The sequence below is a fragment of the Symphodus melops genome (assembly GCF_947650265.1).
Source record: "Symphodus melops genome assembly, chromosome: 4".
NCBI classification, from domain to species: Eukaryota; Metazoa; Chordata; class Actinopteri; order Labriformes; family Labridae; genus Symphodus; species Symphodus melops.
The window spans coordinates 18,336,596-18,359,176 of record NC_136694.1 but is presented as its reverse complement, the minus strand read 5'-3'; the positions used below and the strand labels follow the sequence as shown (position 1 = coordinate 18,359,176).

The 22,581-nt window shown below is 41.0% G+C and overlaps 2 protein-coding genes across 2 annotated transcripts; one reads left to right on the top strand and one right to left on the bottom strand.

Moving 5' to 3' along the window:
• Positions 1 to 48: 48 nt before the first annotated feature.
• prkar2ab (protein kinase, cAMP-dependent, regulatory, type II, alpha, B) lies at positions 49 to 5,191 on the top strand. Its single transcript, XM_079341532.1, has 10 exons — positions 49 to 582; positions 755 to 790; positions 874 to 1,013; positions 1,478 to 1,584; positions 1,689 to 1,842; positions 1,996 to 2,097; positions 2,202 to 2,276; positions 2,359 to 2,424; positions 2,663 to 2,801; positions 4,121 to 5,191. Exons 1-10 carry the CDS (start codon positions 348 to 350, stop codon positions 4,243 to 4,245), a joined length of 1,179 nt encoding a protein of 392 aa, XP_079197658.1. The 5' UTR covers positions 49 to 347; the 3' UTR covers positions 4,246 to 5,191.
• LOC306822463 (msx2-interacting protein) lies at positions 4,613 to 22,383 on the bottom strand. Its single transcript, XM_079341531.1, is given in 16 exon segments — positions 4,613 to 5,691; positions 5,793 to 5,951; positions 6,039 to 6,233; positions 6,345 to 6,413; positions 6,729 to 13,235; positions 13,238 to 14,045; positions 14,231 to 14,331; positions 14,414 to 14,527; positions 14,615 to 14,728; positions 14,831 to 14,956; positions 16,001 to 16,152; positions 16,318 to 16,518; positions 16,980 to 17,134; positions 17,291 to 17,767; positions 20,546 to 20,860; positions 22,073 to 22,383. Coding segments are annotated over 16 exon segments (9,708 nt in total). The 5' UTR covers positions 22,156 to 22,383; the 3' UTR covers positions 4,613 to 5,559.
• Positions 22,384 to 22,581: the final 198 nt, after the last annotated feature.

The window sequence follows — 22,581 nt, the reverse complement described above, 5'->3', positions numbered from 1 at the left end:
TGCATTTTTTTTACCTTTTAAACATTTATTTGAGTTTTGCAGCTATTAAAAGCTTTCTCTCTCTCTCTCTGTTTCTCTTTGTCAAAGTGCTGACATATAATCCATCAGGAAGCCTCTAATTACATGTGATGTGAAAAGTCCTGATCAATACTTTCCAACAGGCCATGCTAAATCCAGAAATCAATACAGTGCTGCCTGTTGGAGTGAGACAAGAGGGGGGAGTCAGATTGTTCCTCTGACGACAGTTAAGTCAGACCCACGTTTACTAAATCTACATTTTTGAAACTTGGATTAGTGGTTTATTAATTTACTGTCAGAATCCAGCCTGTAACCCCTGAACTCTTATCATGAGTAGCGTGGAGATACCGGCTGGTTTGAAGGAGCTGCTGCAGGGATACACAGTGGAGGTGCTTCGCCGCAGGCCGCTAAACTTGGTTGAATTTGCGGTGCAGCATTTTACATCGATTCTGGAGGGCCAAAAAAACGACCAAAAAGCCAAGAAATGCAGTTTCAAATCTTCTCGGAAAGGAGTGACCTTCGGACCAAAGTCAAATAAGGAAGATGAGGAGGAAGAAACTGTTAGTGAGTATTGCCCCCCTAATGTAAGACAAAACCTTCAAAATTGTTAAAAATGAAAAAGCCTTACATGCTCAACAGCAACTAAAGAAAGTGTCGTACAAACCAGAATTTGCAAGCTGTGCATACAAAGTAACTAATTCACAATGATCAGACTCTTTGTTTTCTCACCCCGCAGAATCTACAGCAAGTAAATACAACCGCAGAGTTTCAGGTCAGTAACTGGAACATTATCTGTAACCCATACGACATTGATGGTACATTTTGTAGCATTTGAACTTGTCTGCTCTGCTGCAGTTTGTGCAGAGGCGTATAACCCCGATGATGATGAGGACGACGACTCAGAGCCTCGGGTTGTGCATCCCAAAACAGACGAGCAGCGCCGCAGACTTCAGGATGCCTGCAAAGACATTTTACTGTTTAAAACACTTGAGCCGGTAAAGCTGCAGAAATCTGCTTCTGCAGAGTTCTTTATGAGACCATTGAATCAACAAATTGAAACTCACCACTTCTTTTATTGTTGGACTGGCTACTGTGATAAAAAAAAAAAAAAAAAACCTTGAGAAACTACATTTAAGGAAAGCACTGAATAACTCTGGCTGAGAATATACAGCCTATATCTCATTAGATCAAGCTGCTTAATGCACCAAAACTACAACACAGACGAGCAATATTAAAATGTTTATGCTCCACATATCCTCTAAAAATCAAGCAGTGGTTCACAATCTTTTTTCACTGTTTTATTCCAAATAAGCTTGAGTTAATGGGTCGTTTTTACTACTGTTTTTGTTTTACTATTACATTTTGTTTTAGCTAAATCTTTTTAAATACCTTTTATTTGGGATCCAAAAGATTATGAATCGTCCTGCTGTAAAGGCTTCCCTGGTTTTCTGTCCTCCAGGAGCAGTTCTCTGAGGTGTTGGACGGCATGTTCGAAGTGTTGGTCAAACCTCAGGAACACATAATCGACCAGGGAGAAGATGGAGACAATTTCTACGTCATAGAGAAGTCAGAGATGGAAATTATTATTATTTTTTTGTTGTTGTTGTTTTCACCAGATGACTTCACCCAAAGACCTCTACTTTGTTGTCTGTGTCTCGTGTTCTTTCCAGGGGTGCCTATGACATTTTCGTGGAGAAGGACGGAGCCAATGTGTGTGTGGGAAAATATGACAATAAAGGAAGTTTTGGCGAGCTGGCTCTCATGTACAACACACCAAGAGCTGCTACCATTGTTGCAACACAGGAGGGCGCACTGTGGGGACTGGTGAGTGTTAAAGAGTGTTTTGCTCAGTGCAGCATGCTGCTTCTAAGAGAGAGTATTGAGTGTGGAGCGTGTTTAAGTCCACTCAGTCAGCTGAAACACTATTAAAGTAACATTACAAGCTCAGATAAAACACAAACACTTTTAATCTTTCAGGATCGAGCCACATTTCACAGACTCATTGTTAGAAATAATGCAAAGAAGAGGAGGATGTACGAGGCCTTCATTGAGTGTGTTCCTCTTCTGAAGTCTCTGGAGGTTTGTAATGCACAAACTCTCATCAAACTAAATAACCACAGTTATTGACGTTCAGTCTCAATGTGTTTTTTTTTCTGTCTCCATGTTGTGTGTTATTCCCCCAGCTCTCTGAGAGGATGAAGATTGTAGATGTTTTGGGGGCTCGAGGGTTTAAAGATGGAGAATGCCTACTGAAACAAGTAAAGTGTTGGGATATTTGTTGAAAAATGAACATGTTACACTTAATACAACTGGTAATTGTGCTGTTTTCCGTATCTGCAGGGGGACGAGGCCGACTGTTTTTACATTGTTGAATCGGGAGAGGTTAAGATCATGATAAAAAGCAAAGTAAGTAATGTCCATTATTCTCAGGGTTGTATGTGTGAATTATGATTGCTACACTTTGCTGTTAGCTAGACCTAATGATGTTGTTTTTGTAATTCCTATTGATCATGTGGTAAATGTATTTCTCTCTGTATTTGTGCAACTTCATTTGGTATAGAGTATTTTAGTATTTTAATGTAGTGCATGATATGTATATATGTATTTACAGCAGGACTCATGTTTCTCTGTGTTTGAGTAACAGACAAAGGCAGGCCAGCTGGATAACACTGAGGTGGAGGTGGCTCGTTGCTCTCGGGGCCAATATTTTGGGGAGCTGGCGCTGGTCACCAACAAACCTCGAGCAGCATCAGTTTATGCTGTTGGAGAAACCAAATGTCTGGGTATGTTGCAGACACCAGTTAGACTCTCAATGTTTAAGAAATAGCATAACAGTCATGTTTGCTCTTTATCAGCCTACTACTGGTAAACCAACACAAACAGCTAACTCATTTTGTAGTTTCAGCACTGAGGCAGGGTCAACAGGCTCAGTTGTATAGTATCAGTAGCTGTAAAGTATCCAAACACAAACTACCTCATGCCTACCAAATAAATGAATGACGGCTCCTTTTCTTTCACTTCATTCTACAGCTGTGGCCCTCACAGCAAAGAAACTGTTTCTAGTCTCAAGCACAGCGGCACAATTTCAGAACTATCTAACATTGTTTCCTCTGGAGAATCACATCAGTTCTTTCTGGTATTTTAAGTGAAATACGAGAGTGACAATTCATTTCTTCTGATTCATTCAATGTTATATTAGAACTTCTGGCATTACTGCATGAATAAAATGTCTGTTGATTAACAGATAATAATCAGCCTGTAAAATACTTTAAGTACTGTAGTGAACTGTTGTGTTGATACATGGAAGTTTCAGCATGTCACACACTGCCGGGCCAAGAATGAGACAGTGTGTCTGCAGAGGGCACACTAACTAATACAGGACAAGAACAGAGAGGACAGACGTTACTGGACTGATAACACCTTAGAATTTGACTTCAAAGCATTCGTTCATGGATCTGTCCTGTTTAGCCTTTTAAAGGCACCAACAAAGGAACATGGGGGATTTCAACTTCAGTGGTCCACACAGCCCCCTGGTGTCTACCTGAGACCATACAGTATATGGAGTTAGGTAGAGAAAGCAAACAACTTGAGCATTTAGAAAAAAGGATCTATAGGACCAACACAATCAATCATTCTTCAATCTTTTCTTGTATTTAATAAGGGACCCACAGAGTTTTAGACAGGTGCTGAAATGCAGCTGAACAGGGTCTTGACTTAGGTTTCCTACTCTCATCTGTGGGTTTAAGAGACCTGTATATTTACTTGGTTTCAGACATCAAGGACTACAGTTTCACAGTCTCCATAAGACAAAAGATTTAAAAGATGTGCCTAGTTTGAAACGGACTGTCATAGAGGTGCATACCATAGGTACATCATTCTCACAGAGAACATTTCCAGCTCATTTTAAGCCATAACTTTTAACTACTGGTCCCAACCAGGTTATGAGTCTTTGAGATCAGACTTGCTTAGCGGTACAACCTCCATAACACAATTTACATTTATATTGTCAAAGTGCTCATTGAATAATTAGTTGTGCACCATTCTGTACTCTGCAAACTTTGATAGTAAACTAAAAAAAATCATGTTCTTCCATTCCTTTCAGTAATTGACATCCAGGCTTTTGAACGTTTGCTGGGACCCTGTATGGACATCATGAAGAGGAATATTTCCCAGTATGAAGACCAGCTGGTGGCACTCTTTGGATCAAGTGTAGATTTAAAACACTAGGATGTGATATTTTAAAATAAAGTAGTAACACTGCATATAACAAGATTCTTCCCTTTGACGTAAATGTAACATCCACCCTTTTCCCCTTTTATATTCTGTTGGTTTGTCATCTTTGTAAAACGTATTTTCCTCCATTATCAACAATACACTTTGGTGGCTGATGATGCCATCTGGACCTGTCAGACAGAAGACAAGATAAGGATGGAGCAACAGAGCCCTTCTTGCACTTTCGAAAACATTTCAAATGCCAATTCATTTTACTCTGTTGGTCAGGTATGGAATGATGATTCAATAATGCTGTCCGAGTGCTTTTCCAATAACCATTTGCACTTGGCCAATCAAGAGTCCAAAAAATAACAAAAAAAAATAAAGGCTTATATCTTATATATTCAAGTTTTCTGGAGTTTGTTTTATTTGAGTTACAAAATATCAAGTGCCATCAGCAGACTGCACAGGAGTTTGCCAACCTTCGTGTGACAAGTATTTACACCCAAAAATCAAGGCTATCCATTGAAGTTTCACACACTGCACACTGGTATGTCCCAGAGTTCAAGTCTGTGTCAAGATGTCCAAGCTCCATAGTCAAAATTTAAATATTTAAAATATTTACAAAGTCCTGTATTCAAAAATTCCCAAATGTAATGTCGCTTGTTCAATGTAAAGGCAAGTGGCCAAAGGTGTAACTTCTTCAATAGTGAGAAAACGAGCAGAGCTGGTGGAATTAAAGGATTTGTCAAGCGAACGTGGTCCTTTACAGAGTGTCTCCATTATTTCACAGGATAATTCTCCCTCCTTTAAAGAAAGCCTGGGTGAGGAAGTCTGTACATAATTATTTAAAATTACAGGTTGAAATGTCTTTTAGCCACTGTGACATAACAGCTTCAATGAAATTCTCATGTGAAGAAATTAACATGACAATCAATAAAAGACCAATGGAAAAAAAAAAGGCCACCCGGATAGTCACTCAATCCTGTTCATCAAATATCCTGATTTTTTTTCTTTTCTTCAGAGCATCTCCGAACATTAAAAATAAACTCCAATAAATAGAAATACAGCAGAGAAATGGTCAAATAAGACTGGATTCTGGTTTGGTCCATCCCTGAGTTCTTTTGAGAAGGACAAAAATACCAGACAAAAGAAAAAAGACTGATGGAAACAAGCAAGTGTTGGATCGGGTACATCCTTCGCATTTCAGTTTGTGTCCGGGGGGAAAAAAAAAGAAAAGAAAAAAAAAAGAAGTTCTCATATTCCTCTGGTTTCCTGAGGTTCATAGGTGAGAACATCCATTAACGGAACAGCTCCCAGCAGTGAAGGTTACACAGAGGTGATGACAATCATGAGGTGTGGTGAGATGCTGGAGATCCTGTTCAGAAGGTCGGGGGCGAGCTGGGATAAGTGGCTCTCTGAAAATTCACATGGTGGGAAAATCTGGAGCACATAGGCAGGCTGGAGGAAAAATGAAGATAATTGATGTTAGATTAATCAACAATAATTTTTTTTTTTTAATAAGAAAAAAAAAACATTGAGATGCAACAATCATGTCTAACCTGATTGGAACCAGGGTTGGGTATATTGATGATACCAGCAGCCAATTTTGTCTGCAAGTAGTTGATGAAAGCTGCCTTAAGAGCTTGAGTTTGGTTCAGGACATCGTCTTGATCTCGGCCACATGGCAGAGCGAGGAGAAGACAGAAATCACTGTCTCCCTATAGGTGGCAAAAGGGTAAATTTTATGAGTAGATTTGATTTAAATAAAGAGAAAATTTGACTCGAGTAAGTAAAAAGATACATACAGTCATTCTTCGGGCTACACTCTCCAGTTGTGAAGCCTCTAGTCTCATTCTCTGGACAATCCTGAGCAATGCGCCTCCTTCTTGCAGGGGAAGGGATCGGTGAGCCAAAGCTTTGTTGCCACAGACAAAATGCAACTGAACTGCAGCGGTGTCATTCTTCAGTGCCAGCAGGCCTTGCCATACAATAGGGTATTTCTGGTTTAATATAAGAAAAAAAAAAAAATTAAGTATGTAATATATAGCCAGCTCTCGTTCTGGGAAAAAAAACTCCTAAAAACCAAACGTTCTTAATGGGTTATTTATTACCGTGAGCAACTGCACCATATTAACTGGCTGTGTCATCTTGCCATCTGGTTTGGCCTGGAGGTCTGTACCCTAAGGATTTAGGAGAATAATACAATGCGTCATGAACAGGTTCTGTAAGACGAGAATTACAACCCAGGTTAGCACACACACCCAATTGAGCTCATGGTTTGCCTTTTTTTAAATGAAGATTTGTCTTAGATTAAATAGCTAAACGTAAATGCAAAAGAGTATCAAAAACCACCAGTTTTAAAATGATCAAAATACTAAATGAATACCTCTGTAAAGCAGTTTCAATAAAAACTAAACCTAACAAGAATAATTGCAGGACTCATGTTTCACATTGTAAGGGGCATTTGCCATGATTGTTGAGTGACGAGGACTCACCAAGGTGGGTGTGACGCTCAATGGTGGCTGGTTCATTCCAGCAGGAGACGTCTCTGGTATTTGAGAATGGAGGCCTCTTGGATTTGAATACATTGATGAGTACTCTGGGAATGCACCGCTAGGTCCTGGTGTTATTATCTGAACTCTCTGCGGGGATGCAATTGCTTGCCCTGATTGTCGGATTCCCATTATTCCTTCTTTCGCAAGAGGAGAGTGTGGCCTCTTTGCCTCCAAAGGCTTTGTTATATCCTTTTCAGATACACCTTTAGATAAAACATGTGCCCTTGGAGACAAGGATAACGGTAGATTGGAAGGTGTAGAGGAGGGAGGAAGAGTCTCTTGAATATGTCCAGAATGTGGATCTGTGGACAGGCGCTCTCCTTGTTGATGCAAAAGCACACGCATATCCCTTTGTGCAATGTAATTCTCTAACTGGACACTACCACGAAGAGGTCCACGAGGATCTGACTGTAATGCATCTGGTTTGAGTTGTGTGCCAGGTTGCCTTCCGGTAGCCTGGTGAAAGCGTCTGGGTTCATCCTGTTCTCCATCATGACCCCGCAAAGAACCAGGGTTCATCTTGAGTACCTTGTCTCTGCCTCCAGCCTGGGGTGATGGGGGCCTTTGCTGCATAGAGCTAGACCAGGGAGAGGCAAGAGTCTCACTATGCATCCCATAGCTCATCACAGAAAGCGGTGGAGTATTAACCCTTGCATCGCCTTGTACAAGATGCCCGACTGGGATCGACTGTGAGACACGGTGAGGAGACATCCGTCCCAAGCCACCAGGCACACTGTGAGGTGGCATAATTACAGATTGTTCTGGGTGATGCACACCTGTAATAAACTGTTGCATAGCAGGAAGACCAGTCGATAACATCACTGATATGCCCTTTGGTGATGAAGAGCCAATGGGTGAGGATACTTTAGTGAACTGTGAGTGTGGGTGGCTGGACTTGCGAGGTGATTCTTGTTTGACTCCACTGATGTGTGAAGGAGCTCTTTCACCAGCTGCTGTAACAAAACCTACATGGTTACCAGTTGGGGATGGCAAATGGGGACTTAAAGCAGGACTTATTGCGGAAGTCCAAGGTGGTTTAGTGCCATCTGTACCGAGATGTTCAGCAGTGTCTATTTTCTTTGGAGGTTTCATTGGCATGTACTCTTGGTAACTCATTACTTGTTGATTTCCCTGTGAGAGGCGCTTTACTACTCCTTGAGGTCCAGATTGGTAAGTAGATTCCATCTTTTCTAAAACGGTGCTTTCTTGTTTAATGGAAGATGTAGCTGACTGAGTCTTTCCAAGATGCCCATGATCTCCCTGTGATGAAGGTCCCTTTTGAAGTCCTGAGTGGCCATACAGTTCCTGTTTTATCTGGGGCATGGATACCAATTGTTGAGATTCCACGTCACCTGCTGATGCTTGTGGAATCTGACTTATTTTTGCACTAATCCTCTGGGGTCCTTCTGTTTTCTGGCCTGAGTGGCTCAATACTACCACTCCTTCAGATGTATTTACTCTCAGACCTGGGCAAGATCCTGTACCAAGACTGGGGCTCTCCACAATGAAGCGTCCAGTGCTTCCCCCTCCATCACCAACATGGTATGATCCAACTTCATCTTTGCTTGGCCTATACGTTTGTTTAGGTAAAGCCATGTCAACACAGGGATTCCCAAGGTTCATGTTTAATTTGTCCTCGGGCTCAGGAGGGTTGCAAACCCGGCTGATAACAGAGGTTGCAGTTGAGGCGATAACGGAGATAACAGATTTTGTCTCAGGAGATGGTAGTGAAGCTGGGGGTCGAACAATTGGTGGAGCTGGATGGATTCTGCTATCTGGTAGTATCGGCTTATTTGGCACAACAGTTGGAGTATTACTTTCCGACAGGTTTTGGTCTTGCAGGGTAGGGAGATTACTTAGAAGAGAACCACTGCTGGTGAGGGAAACGTTTTTGTGTTTCATGAGAATTTGTCTCAAGTCACTTGAACCAAGAACAGTATCAATGTTTTCAGAGTCTAACAGTAAAGGCTGGTTTTCCTTGGATGCCAGTGGTACGGCAGGTGAGGAGGACAGTCCCGTTTCTTGTGGAGAAACAGGAGTTTTACTTGTTTGAATGGGTCTGATATTTGGCCTGTTAGCTAGGGGAGACAAGGAAGGGGTGATACACTCTGATGGCCCCTGTGAGGGCTTTAGGCATATTGGGCTCTTGGACTGGGGGTTTGGAGATTTAAGATCTGGATTCTGAGCTTCACAAGTTGGCTCTGAATCTGCACGTGTAGTCTTGCCAGGTGAAGGCTCAGACTCTGGCTTCCAGGTTGTAGGAGTAATAACGGTGGCAGTTGCTAATGATGGAGTTGTTTCAGGACCAAGCTTTACACTAACAGCTGTGCTATCATCTAATGGTGTTGACAATTCCTCACTTATTGAAAGTCCTTCCTTAAAATCTTTCTTTACTTGCTTTTGGCCTTTACCACGTTTAGGTGTTTTAGGCCTTCCCTTAGTGCCCTTTTTGGGGAAACTTGGGAGAACAGGCTCTTCTTGTACGGAGAGTTTAGTCTCTGGTTTTTCATCCATTACAGGCTGAATTAAATCTTGCATCTCAGGTTCTGAAGCTATATCTGCACTTGGTGGAGGCGCTTGGGTTGATACAGATTCCTCAGCAGTAATTGAGTCAATAGCAGCCATTAGCTCTGTCTCACTAGCAGGATTAGAGGGCTTTTCTTCCTCTGGGTCATTTTTTACTTCGGTAGCTGGAACGGGTGGTGTTCGGAGTTCAGTTGGAAATGCTGGATCTGTGAGTTTAGCTATGTTCTCCACAGCCTGCTCCAGTTCACGCTCCTGTAAAATAAAGCTTTTAGCAGTTTCCATCGGCTCCTTTAGTTCCAAGGTGGCATTTACCTTTTCTTCACTGTGAGAATCTTCTTCATTAGCATTGGTACTATTGGAAGCATGATCAGTCTGGTCAGTAGGTCTTAATTTTTTCAAGGAATCATCTTGATTACCATGTTCATCATCCCCCAACTGAAGGAGATCTTTCACCTCTGTGACATTTAGCCTAATTTTAAGGTTCTTCAGCACAGGAGACTTGGGAGTCCTCATCAACCTGGTCTTTCCTTTAATAATCTTGTCTTTTTCCGAGATAGGTTTCTCTTCCAAGACTTGGGAATCTGTCTCTTTACCATTTGATTTACCCCCACTAACCTTTTCATTGAGAGCATCTTTATCTCGGCTAAATTCGCTTCCTTGTTTGTCTTTGTCCTCTTTCTTTCGGTCAATTGTAGAGGTTGGATCTTTTTTAGATAAACTTGACAAGTCTTGCAAGGCCAAGGAATCATCATCAGTAAAATCCATTTCCTGGTCATCATCCTCAACGACCTCATTTTTTTCACCCTTCATTGCAGAACCTGAATCTAGAACCGTGGACATCTGGTTTGATTGACTCTTTGTACCATACAGGGATGTTTTCCCTCTGGATACTTTGGGAATTCTTTCACCACTTTCTGATTCATTTGAATCTGTGTCTTTATTGTCCACTTTGGATTTTTCCATTTTAACTGTTGAGATCTCATCACCTTGTCTGCGATTCTTTGGAGGACGGCCTCTCTTGATTACAGGGGTTGGAGGAGGTTGATCCTGTTCGATAATCTGTTGTTGTTGTGTCGGATCTTTGTCTGAACCTCGCTTTCGTGCAGAACGAGGCAACTCTGGCATATCCTTGCCAGAACGAACTGGTGTATCATCTTCAACTGGGGTAGCATAGACTGATTTAACATTTCGTCGTCTTGCTCTACCAACAGATATGCTTGGCTCCAATATATCAGGGTCGGAGCTGTGACTGGGAGATTTGGCCGTGGACTTTGTTTCAGCTCTTGGAGATGACCCACGTTTCAGCTTCTCTTTGTCAATGCGCTCACTCTTGCGTGTTGCTTGCTTCTCAGGGGTAGAAATGACAGGAACAGGTGAAACTCGAGCAGGGGATTGCTTGCACTTTTTTGTTTTCACTTCTTTTGTTTTATGCTCATTATGTGGCAACATTGGCTCATCAGATGTGTCATCAATTGGAATCTGTACTTTACTAACTTGAAGTTTCTTCTCTCCTTCTGACTCTGTTATTGCTTTAAAAGTGGGGAGGGTCTCCTTGGAAATGTCCAATTCGTCCGGAAAACTAGGTGGTACGGGACTAATGGCTTCTGGCAGCTCAGGCTGTGTTGTTTCAGGATCCTGCTCTGCTTCTGAACTGCTAATAAACTCATGGGAATCCTGTCTGCTAGATTTTTCTGGACCAAAGGGTTTTACATCCTCTGTTACAATATCCAATTTCTCTTCAGACGGAGAAGGGTGACATCTGTCTACTGAATAGCTGGGTTCAGCTGCAGCTATTTGTACAGGTTCAGAATCAGAGGACATTTCTATTGGCGGATGCTGCACTGATATAGGAGGTTCAGTGTCTTTTACTTCTTCCATTAACTCATCTTTTGTGAAAGATGTAGGGGGAAATGGTTCAGGGGCTGAATCTAAGATATCACTTTTGTGATCTGCTGGAGGGGAGTCCTTGACCACAGATTGAGTGACAGGTGCAGGTGTAAGTCTGGGTTCAGAAATCTGCACTTCAACTGGACTGATGGGTTTAATTTCTGGCTCCATGGTAGACTCTGTTGTTTCCGGGGACTGCAAAACCTGTTGCTCTGGAATACACGCCTTTTCCATTTTCTCATCTGCGAGTGTTGCGTCTCCTTTTGCCTCTTGCAGCTGTGGAGTTTTATTCTTCTGTTGTAAACGTGTGAGTTCCAAAAAACGGCTATGGAAAAGGACACCTGAGTCAAGTTCACCATCTACCACCCCTTGCTGACCAGGTTGTGAGTTTTGAGTATGCTCAGGTTCTTCATGTTTGCGCTCCAAGTGTTGAAGTCGCCTAGAATCAAGCTCAAAAACTGGGCTGTGGAGGAAGCGAGAGGCAAAAAGTTCCCTGCGTTCTTGTTCCTCTGGCTTAGGCTCCTCCTTCCTATCGTCAAGTTTATCTTCAGATCCACTTCGAATCTTTTTCTTTTTCATATACCAGGAGGGTGTAGGTCTTGGTGCTGAATCCACCTTCTCAGTATCTTTTCTGTTTCGAAAACTGGCAAAATGGGAATCATAATCCAAAAATGACCAATTATCTTCTCTGGAAGATGACAGAGATTTCGCTCTTTCGAGAAGAGCCTTTGTATCAGGTGTGATGGTCTGGTCAAGTGCAAAGGAGTAGAATTTGTTCCTTTCGAGATGCGCTACTTTAGGATCTGAAAACCTGTCAATTCTCTGCCTATCAGAAAAAGACATGGATGTTGAGGGAAGAGGAGACTGGTTTTTGTTATCTCTGTCCTCCTCGGGGTCAGAGCGTACTTCCCCAGGTTCTAAGTCATGCCAAATTCCGAATTCCAAACGCTTGCGATTATGAATATTTTTACCAAGATTTCTGGAGAAATTAAGGTCAGGTAACAAATCATGTTTTACTCTGCTCTCCCATCTTTTTTGTTGCTCTTCTTCCATATTAAGTAAAGGAATGTTTGGCTTGTTTACCTGAGTGTTATGTGTCCTTTTGACCAACAACTCCATATCACTGTGAAGTTTTTCTTCATTTCTACTAAGATCTTTTTGAGAAGATTCTACAAAGTCTTCTTCTGGATGCTGAGAAAAATATTGACGTCCCGGAGAGGAAGTGTTGTTCCAGTCAGGGTCTTCACTTTTTTGTCTAAAGCTCCTGTAGACACGTTCTCGCTTTATCCCAGAGTCACTTTCAAATTGGTCTAGCTTCTTTAGTTTATGAGAGGGGAAATTATCCGTGACATCCTCGGGTGGTTTACCAACCTCATGCACAAGACTGCGATGTTCCAAGTCCTCAGTTTCACTACCATGGGGACTTCCTGGTTTGTCAGATTTGTCAGATTCCTGTTGCTGTTGCTGCTGGTGCAGCCGTCTATTTTGTTCCATTTGCTTGCGGTAACTCTGAGAGAGATCAATATCAACATGGTCTTCCTTTGTTTTAGCATTTTTATCAGTTTCAGCTTTCTGGGTACCAAATTTAAACGCAGGATTGAGCTCTTGTTCTCTCACACTGCTTTGGTCCATTATTCCCTCATTAGAAAATCTTCTGGATGATGTGTGCCCTGGATGGCGTTTTGACTCCATAGGATCCAAAGGTCCCTCTGATTTTTCTCTTTGTTCCCTCTGATCCTCTTGACCATCCTTCTGTGTGCCACTTTTTTCAGCTTTGAGTCTTGAATCTCTCCGTTGTGAATCTCTGTGTTTGTCAGTGTCTGACTCTTTCAAATATGTGGCACTAGCACCAAATTCAGAGGATTGATTACCATCCTCTTCCTCATGTCTGCTTCTTTTCTGACGAATAGTCCTTCCACTTGAATCTGCAAATCGCTTTTTTCTTGCAGCAAGGCGATCTGAATCCACTGATGAATCTTTCCCATCATTTCCAACTTCAGACTTCAGATGTTTCTTTGGTCGATTTTTTCCATCCAATCAAAATTCTCACCTTTACTCATTTCAGATCTTTCACTTCTTGCAGAGTCATGATGAGCGGTTGACACTGAATTTCCACTATCACTGTCGCCCTTAGATTTTTGCCGCTCGTTAGCATCAGGGTCAGACACCCTCCCTCTCCCAGACCCTCCATCAAAACTGGTCTCAGGCTCATTTTCGGGTAATGGGTTTGACGGGGATTGCCCCTTTACTTTTCTTGATTTAGTCTTTTCCACTTTATCACCCTTCTCTTTTCGTTTTGTACGTTTGGTTTTCTCAACACTGGCTACACGATCTGCTGGATTACTCTTCTCAGACTTTTCACTTTTTATAGCATGGTCTAGCAGGGTTTTATCAGATTTTTCAAAGTGGGGTGGTGACATTGAGCTCACACTACCACTTCGCTCAGACGACTGGCTGTAAACGCGCCGCTCTGGGTCTCTTGGAGCACGCTCAGACGGTGAAGGTGATACTGAAGGTGTGATGGGTCGCCTTGGGTGTGATGGGCTCCACCTGCTGCGGTCAGCCTCAAAACGTTCTCGCTCTCTTTCCCGCTCTCTTTGAATATAAGTATATTTTCGAATGTCTTGCTCAAAGGGGTCTCTATAGTCCCTATAGTCTCTTGGGTCCTCATGAAAACGTGGGTCAAAGTGATCACCTTGATAGTGTTCAAGTTCAGGAAATCTGTCTCTGCTGCGAGCAGCATATTCTCTTCGAGCATCCTCTGGATAGAGTCCAGGGGTTCGTATATTCTCATAGTATGCCCTTTCTGCGGTAAATTCATGGTATGGAGGTCGGCGTTCCTCTCTGTAGAGGGAATTGAGAGTATAGGAAGAGAATATTAATAATTTCTACTACTTCCAAAAAGTAGTATTTTTAACGAGTGTTGCTTACAGTAAAACTTGGATTAAGAGAACGTATGTGATGTATTGAAAACATGTTAGGCTGTGTGATTTTTTAAATCAATGTAATTATCAAAATTGGAAATTTACCGGCGTTCAGTAGGGATTTCATACAAGTCTCTAATGTCTTGACCAGATGCCTGCATAGATCTGTAGAATGCCATCTGACTCTCTTGACTTGCAAAATCCACCTTTCACATATGAACAGGGTGTTAGGTTATTTAAGTGTATAAATAATGTTCAAAGATCAAATCAAAAATAGTTTTTGTTTACCTTTATTTTGTTGCCACCAATTTTCCAACCTTTGGTCTCCCTTACAGCTGCCTGAGCAAAGTCTGTGTTGTTGTACAGGATTAAGGCCATCCCTTTCAATCTATCAAAGACAACCTTAAAAAGGAGATAAAAGACATTTACATTTTGTAAATTACATAGCATCAAATTTTAAAGCTGCATCTTATACAAAGACTACCTTACCTTTACTACATGTCCATAACGGCAGAAATGCCGCGTGAGGTATTGTTCTGTGATACTGGTTGCCAAACCGTCTAGCCAAACACATGTTGTGGGCATACTCTTCCCAAATCCAAGCTAAAGGAGAACATTCAAATTATTAAAACAAACAATCAAAAAAATACTTTAGATTAATCTACTAAACCATAATATGTTAGTATTATCAACTGCAAACATTACCTTTAGTCTGTTGCTCCCCAGATACTCTCCATCCATCTTTTTAATGGCCTTGCAGACACTGGCAATATCAGAATACTGCACAAAGGCATACTGTGGAACTCCATTTACTTTCTTGATGTCAATATCCTTGAGGTAAAAAAAAAAAAAAAAAGGTTTAGAAACCTTAAAGTGTTTTACACAGTAACGCTATGTCTGGTGGGGTTGGGCATTGAACCATCTTTTTAAGGTTAGGATATATATCAAGTTTCAATCTCATTGTGCTTTATGCTCTGAACTTTTTTTTTTAGGTCTCATAACATTTGGTACGACATCCATGTACACTGTGTGATTAGGGAACCAAGAGAGTTCTAAATCAACACAGTGCCTCAGCGTCATTAGTGTGCGTCAACCTGATGGTGCCATGGTGTTCAGCAGAAAGCATGCTCTTGCCATAGAGGCATTTATGTGTAAAGAAAAAGGGATATAGTCCAAATTGGTATGTTGAATTATTGTAAATATGCTTGATTGACAGCCCTAAAACATTGGTTGGTAGTTGCTTGTAGAAGCATTAACATTGCAAGATGATCATCTTCAATTTCTGACACTGTCAGATTTTGTTGCTGGCTATCTTTGGTCGCGAGATTGGTCATCTATGATTCTCTCATAGTGAGATGTAGGAATACCTCTGTGGAGTCACGACCACTTTGGATTATTATTGGATAATAAAAGAAAAATACACTTGGGCAGCATTACATGTACCTCGGCAGTAGGGCTGGGAAACTTTAGGTGTTTTTCGAATTGATTGCTTTTGATTGTTGGGGTAAGGATTCCATTGAGAATCTATTTTTGATTCAAAATTATTCCTAGAAGTCTGTTTTTGAATTAGTACATACTTCAGGATCTATTCCAGTCATCATGAGACTGGCTAAAAATTCTTGATGCTCCATTTGGCATTCTACTGAGTTAAAGAGTTAGCCTTAGCTTTTAGCAGGGAGTGACTGATTAGCTATGAAAAAAAAAAACATTTTTTAGAAGTTATAAGTCTATTTAAAATCTCAGGAGGATAAGATTCTTGATCCCCCCCCCTCTTCTCTGTAGCAGACCCACTTGTCATCGTATGAGAAACACTGCAATAAAAGAAATCTCATGTAAAACGTACCAATAAAAGTACACAGTCAAATGGTTGCATACCACAATTTCTCCAAAGCGTTGAAAAATATCTAGGAGTTGTTGATAACTGGTGGTCTTCTCAAGGTTTCCTATGAACAATGTCCTTGTGGCCTTTGGATGAAACTCATCTATGCGCCCATCCAAAGGTCTGAACTCATTTTCGCTCTCCGTTTCTGAAGAAAGGAGAGTTCTCATTAAAATGATACCTTCCTTCTTAAATGTTAAACTCAAATTATTTAGCAGATCAAAAATGCATATGCGTCAAACCTTATTGACATTAATTAGTTGGCATTAAGCATTTATCACAAAACTGTTTCATTTCATTTGTCATCACTTACCCGGACCATTCCAAGCAGTGACTTCAATAAGCATGCCAAAGAACAGCTTTCCTTTGGAAACATTGAGGGCTTTTTCTTGATCCTCTTGCTGTCTAAAAAACACCAAACCATAGCGGTCTTCAGAAGCTCCATGGATCTGCACTGAAGTTACTTTGCCATGTTTCTTGAATTCATGGAAAAGTCCATCTTTCAAACTTGTGTCTGCGGGGGGGGGGGGGGGGGGGGGGGGGGGGGGGGGGGGGGAGAGAAAAACAATGTCATCCTTTAAAAGAAATTAATTAAATATTTGTTTTTGATCAGCTCTGCTTATATTGAGTGGTTAAAAATGTTTTTACAGGTATAATTTAGTTGAATGTCACTTAGTATTTGACACCAACTTTTGGACACATGTGGCATGTTGTTGTATAAACACTATTATAAATTACAACTGGTATAGACCAGATTAGTCTTTAGCCTTATTTTTTATCCTTTTGTAAACCACTGAAGTCCATAACAGATCATTCAATTACAGTAAAATATCCTTTTCGTGCTCCCAACATCCACAGGAAAGAGAGCAAACCCAAGTTTTAGAACATGGTCACAAGCTCTTCTTAAGCAACTTAATTTGGGCTTCCTGTCCCAGCACAGGCAACATTTAACTTTTAAAACATGTAGAAACTCACCTGTGGAGCGCACAGGTAGATTTTGAACTTTAATTCCAAAGCTTCTGCGTGGCTCATCTGAGTCGAGCACCATAGAAGACTGGGGAGGAGCATGTGTAGCCGACGACTGTACAGAGCGTGCCCGAGAACCATCACTTGAACTGCTGTTTGAATCACTAATGTCACACAGAAGCAAATGTATAAACCAGACACTTGTCAGTACGAGTCAAAAACATGTTTCAAAGCTACTTCAACATTGTTCATTGACAAAATACATTAATCCAGCCTAAAATCCTATGAGAGATGAACAATAAAAAAAATAAATGTCACACCTGCCACTGCCTGTGCTGCTGGTGCTGCTGACAGAGTCCGAACTTGAAGACCTGCTGCGGGATCGAGATTGTGGGCCTCTACCAGGGGACAAAGGAGGTCTTTTAGGGGAATGAGGAGTTTTTGAGGTTTGTCCTGTGATCCGTTGTGGAGAAGGGTGCCTTGACTGTGAGGAATGAGATGATCGGCTACGACGATGATGGTAGGTTCGATCAACACGTCGGCCTCTATCGTCTCTGTATAGGTCACGTCTTGTAGAGTTAGTAAGAGTAAAGGGATCTCTAATTCGAGAGTCAAAATGTGGATCTGATGGTTCAAAGCTCCCAGCAATAGCACTGCCTCCCGGGCCAGCAGCAGCAAACATAGAACGATCCCGATAATAATCAGCATTGTAGTGACGCTGTCTGTCAAAAGTGCCACTGCGGTCATGATGTCCGTAAGGGCTGTGCTCATATGCACGGTCACGACTCTCTGAGCTGCTGCAAAAGAAGAACAGGGTAGAAAGGAGAGAAGAGTTACAAATTTTCTCAGAAAAAATCTATTTAGTCAAAAGCTGTTTTGATATCTTAATACACAATCCTGAAATTAAATTAAATGACTAAGCAGAAAAAAAAATGTCTGGTCAGTCCAAGTTCATTAAACTTGGGTATTGAGAGCAATACCAGTATTTTTAATAGAGGTTTCCAGTCATTCTTGCCTTCGTAAAAATTCAGAAGCCTGTCAATTTCTGATTAAGAACCATGGATAACAAAACCTTGGTATCTGCTATGGGGCTCAAGTTTTGTAATAGAGACCATAGCTAACTCAAAATCTGTGACAAATAAATGCTCTTTGAATTTTTAGCAACAACTTTCACCACTGAAGTTGCATGTTTTCAATCAAAGGTTATTGTTGGGGGTAAATAAGTTTTAGGGAACATGGGGAGCATCTATCCCTGCGCAGATGTTAATACTACTAGTAACCTAAAATGACAAAATATTAGGAATGGCAGAAAAGCTATAACAATTGTACTTTTTGAAACTGTGTCACATGAAACAAGGCCACCACTGACTCTTGTCACAATAACCTTCTTTGTTTCATTTCGAAGAAGTATTCTTACAAATAATAATTCTGCAATGTTGAAAAGCTGTTCTTTTAAGTTTTAAGTTCCAAATACAACCACAGTGAGCCATCCAACCAACCACAGTGGGTATCCATGGTGGGCTCGTTCAGAGAGTTACTGTTCATGATCTACTGCTGGCAAGAAAAGGGAAAGATCTAAATTAACTGTTCAACTGGACAACTCCTATATCAAACGTTTGGTCATACTGAATTCAAAATCCTTGCAGAGATGAGATTTGTGTATTTTGTGTGAAAACTATACTTTGTTGTACCTATATATCTATCAATGGAAAATGGGGTCCTCATACAAAGCCAAATTTTATTTAACAGTTCAGACAAATATTTTTTCCCTTTCAGGAAATGTATACCATCACTAAAAGCAGTGGACATCTTATTAGAGACAAGGCAAATAGGAAGGTTACAGAGAGAAAATGTGCAGAGGGCAAAGAAATACCAACCTTTTGGGATAAGAAGTTAGGAAAACTAATCCAAATAAAATCTAGTTGGTCAGAATGTGAGAGCCCGAATAAAAAAACCAAGGGGGAAAAAAATCAATTCATTTAATTAGGCAAAAACGGTTCTCTTGAATCGCACTGCGCATTTTCTTCACATACAGTGGAGCACCAGGCCAAAGGATTGTTGATGTATAATCCACAGTAATGCTACTTAATTCCCTTCACTGGATGGAAAAAGGAAAAAACAAAATAATCACAGAGATGGACCTTTAAATGGATTTCAGGACATGTGGTTGGAAATAGGAACATAAGACCTTTACAAATAAAAATGGATTAAAAGAAAAAAAGGTGATCAACTTCAGGGTAATTGAGCACAATCCGGATTGACTATAGAGTTTGTTGGTGCATCAAGGGGAAAAAAACACATCCACTATGATGAGTGTTGTCTTCTGGCATGAGGAAAGTAACACTTTCCAAAAGTAAGGATTAATTTAAAATGTCCAAAAAGGTTCAAAGATGTATTCCACTGGTTGATAGTTGAGCATGGCACACGCTTGATGACTGGCAGACAAATTGATATAGCAAATAAAATCCTCAAAGGCTTCTGAGATAATTCCACAATCTATGGCTCTTCATCAGGTGTACATACTGGGAGGCTACATAAATTAGTTTCAACATTTCAAGTAATACTGAAAAAAAGTTATCTTCAACGCTGTAGCTGGAACATATGAAGTGCTTTTTTCCTGATTGAGGTCTTCCACAGCTACATCCATACTTGCGTAATCCCAAACAGCAGCTTCCCCTGTCCATACGAGGGTTCCCATCCGTACATCCAATTTTGCAAAATCGGTTTTAAGTACATCCAGGGGGTACATCCCAACTTTGTGGTCTTTCGGTGTCTTCATGGCCGTCAATTCAAAACATGAATACCTCCAAAAAATTGCTGGTTGCTAGGATCCTCAGTGTTCTTGAAGAGTCTTCTTGGTTTAGCTTCCATGATTGTGACAATACTTTAAGATATACCGTTAATCTTATCCTACAATAAGATGTTCTGGGACATATATTGCCTGCACTGGTCCTTCTTGCGATGTATAAAAAATTCCTCATTTCATCCTCTTGTGCAAAACTTAAATCCAGTCGATTTCACAGACATAAAAAAAATAGTAAAAGTAGTCCGATCATTAACTGCTGTAAAGAGCAAAAAAAAAAAAAAAGACAACCCGAGATGGCTAATCCTTAAAGTGGTGATATACTGTCTGCAGAGATTATTAAAAAAATTAAAAAATACATCCTTCGTTTTAGGCATTTACCTCCAGTTTCAAGCAAGACAACGTAAAAAATCCGCGATCTTGGAAAATACCTTTTTTTTTTTTTTTTAATCCAACAGCTCCCCAAGGTCGTTCCCCGCAAAAATAATTAATCCGTAATTCAGCAGGATATTCCTTGCAGAAATTAGATCCAAACCGGATGTCAAACACTGAATAACAGTAATCTTACCAAATGAAAACGTGTAGGTAATTTACATAGATCCCATGGGAACGGCGAGTCAATTATGGCGAAACGTGGAAGAATCCCTAATTACCTTTGTGTAACCTTAATAAGGGTTCTATCCTTCACGAATAGCCCCACTATACGTTTGGGTTTTACACCTATCCAATATTTAGATTTCCCTGGATTTCAGGGGAGGCCATGTCCACTTACCCATCTATTCTTCGTTCGTAACGTCCTTCTCTGGTGTGAAGGGACACAGGTGGGCCAAACACAGGACCAACTGTTCCCCTAGAGAATGCTGTAACGTCTCGGCTGCTTGAGGGGGAGCCATCTTCAAGGCCCCGTACGGCACTAGGCACTGACCCAGGTTCATTGTAGTCTGTCCGAAGGTCCCTATCTCCCATCTTGTTGATGGCATTGTGAGCTTTTTGAGCACTTTTGATATCCACAAAATCCACAAAGGCTGCAACACCGCCTTCTGACCCTCGCTTCCGCAGAACTTTGACACTTTCAACACGCCCATACCTGTGAGAATAACAATGAGAAACAAAGAGGTAATTACATATACAACAGCTAAGAATAGGCTATGAGCAGCGCCATCACTGTATGTGTAAGAGTACGAAAAATAAGGACTAGAAATGTAATGACATAATGATTTCAATTAACACAAGTTTAAACTTTTTGGTCCATGACAAAAAAAGACTGAATTTTACAATGTATTTTAAGCAGTGCCTGCAATAAAAAAAACTGGACGATTACACTTTGTTGTGCTTTAATAATATCAAAATCCTTATTTTCCCCAAACATTCATCTTAAACATTGCAGGTGTTATTGTTTAAAAACAAAAACAAAAAAACCATAAACCCCCCCCCCCCCCCCAACTCACAGCTGTCATAGTTATTTATTTGGCCGCCCAGTAATACGGTAGTTACTTTATTTGGCGTTTGATACATGCCAGATAATCGAGTAGCTTAATGTTGACGTATGATTGATAAAGGGCTGTAGCTGACTTCTGTGAACACGAGATATTATGTCCGTAGTTCTAAATATAATAGTCTACTAGCTCGACAAACTTTTTTTAAATGTACTTACAACTTGACCATACAACTAAATGAAATAATAAAATGATAAAAACATCGACACAAAAACTAATTCGACTGAAAGTATTGTGATGGTTTCCGGCACCAAGAAGCTCAACAACATTGGACTATCAGTCCTGTGATCTCATTTGATCATTTGCAGGTTTTATATCTTAATATTTCCCCGACAACACTTTAAACAAAGAAATTAGGTTACGTTTCCGCTTAGTAAAAACACAACTAGTTAGTATATAGCGTTACCAATGCAATGAAAGTTTGTGTCTAACCAGCATTAGCAGCCCTTTGGCTTGTGCTGATTATGAAAACGTCTCGACTTCCCACAAAATGGTTGGTTGGGTGGTAGCTTGGCGGCTAGCTAATCTAGCTAGCTGACGTGCCTTTCTTGCACAGCAAAAAGTTAACCAAATATGTGAAATTTTAAACATTTTCACCGAGGTTGTCTTCTTTCCGATGCATCGGTGTATTAAACATCGGTGTGATACATTCAGGCACAGGCAGCACATGTGAAAAACCCCTCACTTGTAAAACTTTAAAAAATGCTAACGTTAGCTGCGTTAGCATTAGTCGCAGGCTGCCCAGCTTCTGCACCTAGCGCGCGCGCTGCTTCGCCAAAGGAGCTCGCTCTTGCGTAACCTACCGTTTAAAGTGCTCCACAATTTTCTCCTCTCGAACATGTTCGGGTAAATTTCCCACCCAAAGGTGTCTGGTTTCCCGAACCATATTGCACCTTTATTCCCCCCTTAACACACATATGATCTCGCGCGTTTCTAATCCCTGCCGGTCGGAGATCCGCTTGAACAAAATGACCGACGCTGGATTCCGGGGTTTAACCTGGGCCTGGTAGCTCACTGCCCGTTTAGCTTTAGCTGCTGCGTTCTCGGTTCGTGTACGTGAACGCGCGGGAGCCTCGCTCTTGGTTGTTTTGGGCGCGAGCTGCGCGGCCCCGGTGCGCTTGTTTTACTGCGCGTGCTCCGAAATACGCACGCGTGAACACGTGATTTCTTGAAGAGCATAAAATTGTAACCCGTATGTTTGACTATTTTGGACTGGATCTTTCCAAGTAGCATGTTGTTGAACTAATTGTCTTCGGAGTTAAGCCTTTATTTGTATTGGAAAATGATAACTCGTCCAGACAAGTTGCTGTAG